This window comes from Ictalurus punctatus, chromosome 2 (genome assembly GCF_001660625.3).
Source record: "Ictalurus punctatus breed USDA103 chromosome 2, Coco_2.0, whole genome shotgun sequence".
Classification (NCBI taxonomy): Eukaryota; Metazoa; Chordata; class Actinopteri; order Siluriformes; family Ictaluridae; genus Ictalurus; species Ictalurus punctatus.
The window spans coordinates 25627568-25635123 of NC_030417.2; the positions used below are offsets into that span (position 1 = coordinate 25627568).

At 37.3% G+C, this 7556-nt stretch overlaps 1 protein-coding gene across 3 annotated transcripts in view; it reads left to right on the forward strand.

Moving 5' to 3' along the window:
* wizb (WIZ zinc finger b) overlaps window positions 1-7291 on the forward strand; it is a 30371-nt gene extending 23080 nt beyond the window's left edge. For 2 of the 3 annotated variants that reach the window (XM_017452781.3, XM_017452790.3), the window contains exons 14-17: window positions 55-266; window positions 696-927; window positions 2350-2515; window positions 4960-7291. In XM_017452781.3, coding sequence (XP_017308270.1) covers window positions 55-266; window positions 696-927; window positions 2350-2515; window positions 4960-5320 — 971 coding nt within the window. In that variant the 3' untranslated portion in view covers window positions 5321-7291. The remainder of the gene's footprint in view (window positions 1-54; window positions 267-695; window positions 928-2349; window positions 2516-4959) is intronic. The other variant, XM_017452812.3, reaches the window with a different exon arrangement.
* Window positions 7292-7556: the final 265 nt, after the last annotated feature.

Genomic DNA, 7556 nt, shown 5'->3' on the forward strand with positions numbered 1-7556 from the left:
CAGACTCATGCCTCACATACTGTCGGGTTTATGATTTTCTGTGGCCTTCCTTAGATGCTAGCTGTGAGTTGTGCGGTTTTGCCTTTGAGAATCGGAAAGCTTTGGCCAGCCATGCTCGGGCTCATTTGCGACAGTTTGGTGTGACAGAATGGTCTGTGAACGGTTCACCCATTGAGACATTGAGTGCCTGGATGCGCAGCCGGCCACAAACAGTAGCTGAGCTCCACCGTAGCTACCTATCAGATGGGCATGTTGCCCAAAAGAAGGTACAGTTGCTTCTACTATGTCGCATGAACAATAATAGCATTGATAAAATAATAATAATAATAATACCTTAGATTTATATAGTGCTTTTCTAGGCACGCAAAGGACTTTAGATTGTATGGGCATTGTAAATGGGCAATCTCATGCATTGTCACCTTGTTTTTTTGTTGGGAAGATCAATAATTGTGCATTAATGCGCTTTTAGTCTTGCCGAGGTCCTGTGAGGAGTGGATTAGTGAAATGTAGTGGAACATGCTGCATGATTATCATAATTTAAAACCTTGACTCAGCTGAAACAGCTGACTCAATACAGCCTCATAGAGGGCAATTAAAGTAAATCTGCCTTACTTTACTTGCTCTGCTACAGTTGTCTTGCAGAAGAGTAGTTGTGCTTTCTATCTGATTCAAACTTTTTATCCACTATATCTCAGAAGCAGTCATCAGCTCAGTGGGGGTCTCAAACACTGTCCCAGGGGAGGACCGTTGAACGGCAGTTCATGAGCAGTTCGTGGAGTTCATTATCACGGGCAGTAGAGGTAAAAAATCGAAATGGCACCTCTTTTCACCATGGCATCAGTACCCAGGAGAGGGGACATCACTCAAGCAGTGCAACCCCACATGCACAAGTGGCCCGGAGTGAACTTAATGTCCGGGTGACACGAGGTAAGAACACCTTTGTGATATACTTTTACACATGTGCTCTTCTGTTCAGTGGAAAACCAAATTGCATTTGACAATACATTTTTAGCTTCTTAGTTGATATATTTCTGTGTCATATTGGAAAAAGTAACAGCAGTGACTCTTTTTGGCATTGTACTTCACTGCCACAAGATGAATCCTATTTGCTCACTGCGTCCTGAACACTTGTAACACCAGAACTGATGGAGGGTCTCTGTCCTGCTCTTAAAATCCCATTCACAGTTACTGGTGTACCTTATTAACAACAAAAATGTAATTCTGAACAGGATTAAAAAGCAGTCCAATTTTGAAATGTGAAACTGAGGAGATACTGTACAATTGTAAATGGAAGCAATGCTTTTGTCAATTCTTAATATGGTAGAATTAATTATAATATTGCAGATGAAATATCAGTGAACTTTTCATTTCAAATTTGGCAGCCATTGTACATTCTTGTACATACACCCCCCAGCCACTTTAGTACCCCTGTAGCCATGTGTACCTTTGATTATTTATGCAAATATCTGATCAGCCAATCATGTGGCAGCAGCACAGTGCAGGTCAAGAGCTTCAGGTAATGTTCACATCCAACATCAGGTTTTGGGGGTGGGGGAATGTGATCTAAGTGATTTTGACTGTGGTATGGTTGTTGGTGCCAGATGGGCTGGTTTAAGTATTTCAGAAACTGCTGATCTCCTGTGATTTTCACACACAACAGTCTCTAGAGTTTACACATAATGGTGCGAAAAACAAAATAAACAGTTCTGTTGGCAGAAGCGCTTTGTTAAGAGCGGTCAGAGGAGAATAACAAGAAGTCTTCAGTCTCAAACTCAAATAAAAACAGTTGGAAAAACATCTGGTCTTTTTCCATTCTTCAGCTATCCCATTTTGGTGATCCTGTACCCACTGTAGCCTCAGATTCCTGTTCTTGGCTGACAAGAGTGGAATGCAATGTGGTCTCCTGCTGTTGTAGCCCATTCACATCAATGTTCAGCATTTTATGTTTTCTGAGATGTGTTTCTGATAGCCCTGCTTGTAAAGAGTAGTTATACGAGATACCATAGTCTTCCCGTTAGCTCTGCTGTTCACTGGATACCTTTTACTTTTCTCACAATTCAGTGTAAGCTGTAAAGAACATTGTGTATGAAAATCCCAGGACATCAGCAATTTCTGAAATACTCAAACCAGCCAGTCTGACACCAACAACTATGCCATGGTGGAACTCATTACAATCACATATTTTCTATTTCTGATCTTTGTTGTGAACATTAATTGAAGCTCTTGACCTGTATTTGCATGATTTTATGGGTTGTGCTGCTGCCACACGATTAGATAACTGTCTGAATGAACATTTCTATTTGAATACGTGCTTTCTTAATATTACTCATTGATTTATTGTTTAACTAGGCATTGAGCGACGACCCCTGAAACATCCATCACATGCTGATGGAGGGGAGAGAGAAAGCTGTCCTCCCAAACCACCTCGCACTAGTACTGTTCCTGCCCTTGTGCCAAAGCCCCCTTCCACTCCTCTGGTTAAACTTGTGGGTAAAATCTATTCCCTCAAGTGCAGGTGAGTTGTATCTACAACATTTTTAGGTCTCTGCCACTAGGTGGCGGAGGCATTATGTTTTCGGTTTGTCCATGTGTATGTACGTCCGACTAAGACTCTCTTTAGTGGGTTATCTCAAGAGCGAGTGGTTGAAAGTTTGTAGGATTTATATGGAATTATCATTGTAAACAGCAGATGAACTGATTAGATTTTGGAAATGAGCCAAGGGTCAAGGACCAGGGTTTGGAGGGTTACTTTAAAAATGTATTCTGTTACAGTTACAAAATACTTCATAAAAAATTTAATCAGTAATGTAATCCAAGTATCACAATACGAAAGTAATGTAAATAATGATATATAAACGTGTAAATAAAGTCAAGAGAAAAGCAATGTGATCTAAAATACTTTTATTTGGGGATTATTTTATAGCTAAAAAACGTTTGGATTTGTTTTAATAAAATAAAATAAAAAAAGATCACTGTCTTTGATGCAGGGTAACTTTACATCACAAAAGCATCAGAGAACAATTCGTGTTAATTTCTGACAAAATTAACTTTGCGCAAAATCTACAGGATGTTGCTCATGTGAGTCAACACTGGCAAGAGAGAACCAGAACTTAAATCAAGCAACTGTCTAAATTGTGTTATGTCAGTGTTACTATGAATGCAAATTTTAATACACTGAAAAAGACATACTATTAGCATCACATAAATATATACAGTCTAAGTAAAATTGGTTTCACTCTGCCTATGTTTTACATTTTTTACTACATTCTTTTGAATGTCCATGGAATAAAATAAAATTTTAGATGCCATGAGTGTACCTTCTGCCCCGTCTGCCATCATTTACACATTTGAATGGCCATGTAATATGAAGCAATGTGATAACATGAAATTAAAAATGACCTTATATGGCCATGGGCATCGTTTTGACTCAAGACAGCTGTCATTTGCTGATATTGTCAAGCAACTGTTCGACGCCATACACAACAGTGCTTAACGTTCTCTGAGAGTAGGCTAATGGTTGAGAGGCAGGAATTTGGTCAATAATTGCTGCAAGCCTTTTAGAATCGACCAGTTGGTATGTGAGAAAGTGGGAATTACAGAGAGGGGTTAAAGCAATGCAAACATGCGCACACATGATGCCGTATTAGACCATAAGCACATCATAGTGAAATTAAAGACGAATCCCAGATATTTTCTCAAATTTAGAAATCCCAGCCAGACACTTTTTAAGGTCCTAAATGAGGACTTGTCCAGGAAAAAGAGGACGAATTTAAAAAAAAATGTAATTCTGATAGTATTCCATTTTTTTTTTTTTTTTTTTTTTTTTTTTTTTTTTTTACAAAATGTACCTACATGTTAACATATTTAACGCTGCAAAATCAGTGGTAGGGCTATAGGAATTCATCAGTTTTTTTCAGACCGAGTATATGTTTTTGGTACTTGTCAAAACCATTACTACAACTTACTTAGTATTAATTAATCATTGTTGAACATTTTATTTAGCTCTGTTTATGTTTCCCTGGTTTACATAGTGGCAATGAAAAGCACACGTGTGTTTCCATATGCATACACTACAAGGCTTATTTTTTACAAAGTTAGCAAGTTGAGTTTAAAAGTACATTAGTTCCATTATCTCCATTAACTACCTTTGAACTGATAAGGGTTGATATAGAGAATGGTCGGTGTTGTTTCACTTTAGAAATGTGCTTCTAAAGTTCAGTACATTTCATTTCCTTCATTGTGTCAGAATTCCTCATTGTCAATGACTTGTACTGTAGTAGCTAATCATCAAGAACAACATACTGGATAAGCGCTGTTATTTTCCCTGAGCTCGGCTTGTCTGTAGACATTTTTCTCATCTAGCAGGATTTTGCAGCATTTTTTTTTTTTGATTGTTGTGGCCAAAAATGCTTAATTTCTCTGCAGCTTAAAAAAAAAAGCAGCGTTTCTTGTGCTTTATTTTGTGGAAAACTACTTGAAACTACTTGGTGAAATTGCGATTGCACAAAAATTATTTCACAGAAACTTTCACAGTGATGTTTGTTAGTAATTGAGACCTTTTAGGTGTATTCGTGTGCATCGAACATCGATGAGGGCTTTTGAAAATGTTGAAAAATTGCAAGCTCCTCTGAATATTGCAGCGTTTGTTTGATTTTGCGTTATAGTGAAATTTGGCTTAGACCACTGTAATTTCATGTCATTTGTTTATTAGTGTGACACCATTCACTGGGCTTAAGTCACATAGTATCACGTGATATTGGATGTTGACATTTTTTGTATGTATGAGCATGAGTATGTATGAACACAGGACTGGGTGACACTGATGCATACCCTACTTATAACTAACCTTGGGGCACTCTGTATGGTAGAGTTTTTCGTTTAAAAATTTCAAGTCCTTAATTGCCCAAGTAATCATAATGCTGAATAAACAAATAATGCTGAGATTTATCCCTCTTTCAGGTTTTGCGATGTGGAGTTTCATGGCCCCCTGTCAGTGCAGGAGGACTGGATCAGGCACCTGCAGCAGCACATTCTGAAACTTGACTACAGCAAGCCAGCTCCCACCGCAATTAACACTCCAGCCAAATCTGACAAGGCTGTTCCTGAAAAGCAAGCCTCAGCTACTACCTCCACTTCTATTACTACTACAGCTCCTACTCCCACCTCAGCCACGAGTCTTAACACTACATCTACACCATGCCCACCAGTCTCTACTCCTACTCTTACGCCCACTTCCACCCCAACCTTGACAGCTCCCACACTGGCCAGCCCTAGAATTCCAACCAAGGCTGAGCAGGAAGTTGATACTCCTGCCACATAATGCTTTTGTCTTATGTATTTCTCTTCATTTTCCTTCATTCTGTTTGTACTTCCTTTTGTTATAAAAAAAAAACAAAAAACAAGAGTTTGGAAGAGCATTGCTTACTACCCATTCATTTTGACCCAGTAAGTCCCACAGCAGTAAGAGGAGAGTTGAGCTTGAGATCGGATTGTTGCTATTCCAGTTTGGGCTTTGCTGGTCAACAAAAGATTTAAATTGTTACACTTTTAGTGATATTTGTTTGTGTAATGAGGTATTAACAGGTCAGTGGTGCTTATGGGGGTATCTGAATATGTAATGTAACTAACTTGCTGAGTATGTCCTTGTTTTAGCTTATTTGGATTTTAAGAGTGTATGGAACTTTTTTTTTGTACTCGACATGGAACATCTACCTAGTAGTTGCTAATGAAAGGCACAAACAAAATATAAACACATTTTTGTGTCCATCCAAAATTGCTGTAGCACTTTCTTTTAATGCCTTTTTTTTCCAAAGCTTGTGTACACTAAGCCTTTAACCATCTCAAAATAAGTTTGTCATGGCAGACACCTATTTGATGGTTAACACAGTTGTGCCATAATGAAGTATGAGCTGTTAGTGCTCATAGGCCCTTGCTCAATTTTTTACGATGCACCTTACATGATCTCATTTGTAATGAGACCTTATGTAGGTCACTTTTTCCCCCTCATAATTCTTCTAGTTTCTATAGTAAATATGACTGATTTTTAAAAAAACAAAACAAAAACATTTTCCTGTTTTTTAGTAAATGGCAAAAATGATCATTTTTCTTTTTCTTCATAAAGGTTTAAATAAGCTAATAAATACTGTACATTCATTTGTGTTTAATGTAAGCATAATTAGAAAAAAAATTACAAATTAGCATCCTACCATGCCTTTTTAAATGTTCTGACTACTATTTGTGTCTGGGTTCTTAAAGGTTGGAACATGACTGTTGGAACTGTAGAAAGATGGCAAGGTACTTGCACAAGCAAGAACTTAATGATTAGAAAATTTCAGTGTGCTTAAATGTTAAGTGAAGTCTAGTTTGCTATTTGCACATTAGCTTACTGCACCCACTCTTCATCTGTTTCTCCCATTTGCTTAGAACGCTTTTTTAAAGAAACTGCCCTGGATTCACATAAAATTGGGTTTTGTACTTGTTGCCTGCATTGACTAAAACCCAAATCCCTGTGCTAATGTATTGCACTTTTGAATGTGCCCTATTTTGGATAGATGACAAAAATTTGAATGTTTGGCATATGAGCAATGAGTTGATGCACTTTTACTCGAGGCTGGATAGGGAAGTATAAGTAATAGTGTGTGTATGTGCATGCACTTGAAAGGTCATGCGTATGTGTTTGTCATATAGCCGTAAATTTAGTTTTACATTTGTTTTCTATAGCACATTTGTGTCCCTGCCAAGAACTTCAGTGCACTGCATCCATCAGTCTGTGGCAGAATGTGCCAAAGAATCAGTGTGACATGGGACAGTCTCCTAGACTAAAGCTGTCATGTGCAAGTTCCTGACTGGATGGAGGGAACAGATTTCGTCCTCTCACCTGCAAAAATTGTGGACAGTGGTAACCACGAAAATCTGAGTTGTCCTTCTTCGGATTGTATTTTACACCTTAAAACTACATCTGAGAAACCACAAATCTTTGGTATGCTGGATCTTAATCTCTGGACATTTATGGTTATTGCTTGATCAAAGAAGGGACTACTTGGATACATCATGCTTCTGTTAAGGACTGACAGAACTATGTAGCTTCACATGACTTTAGATGGTAATCCATTTCTACACAGTGAAGCAATAACAGTATGGTCACATGACAAACTATGGCGGTTTGTTTCACTACGCATTACATCTCTGTGACTGTTAGACTTGCAGCATTCCTGTGGAGTGTGTGTGTGTATATATATATATATATATATATATATATATATATATATATATATATATATATATATATTTATATATATATATATATATATATATATATATATATATATATATATATATATTACAACGAATACCAGTCATGAAATATCATCTTGATCAATTTATCATGAGTTTCAACAATAATTTCTGTGTATTTTTTATTGCCATTTGTCTTTCTGTACTTGCAGTCCAAGATAAGTGAAATAGAACAAGTATTATTTTTTATTATTGGTGCTCATGAGTTAAAGTGGATATGAATGGATTTTTAATGTTCAACGCTAAGATCATGAAAATGTCCT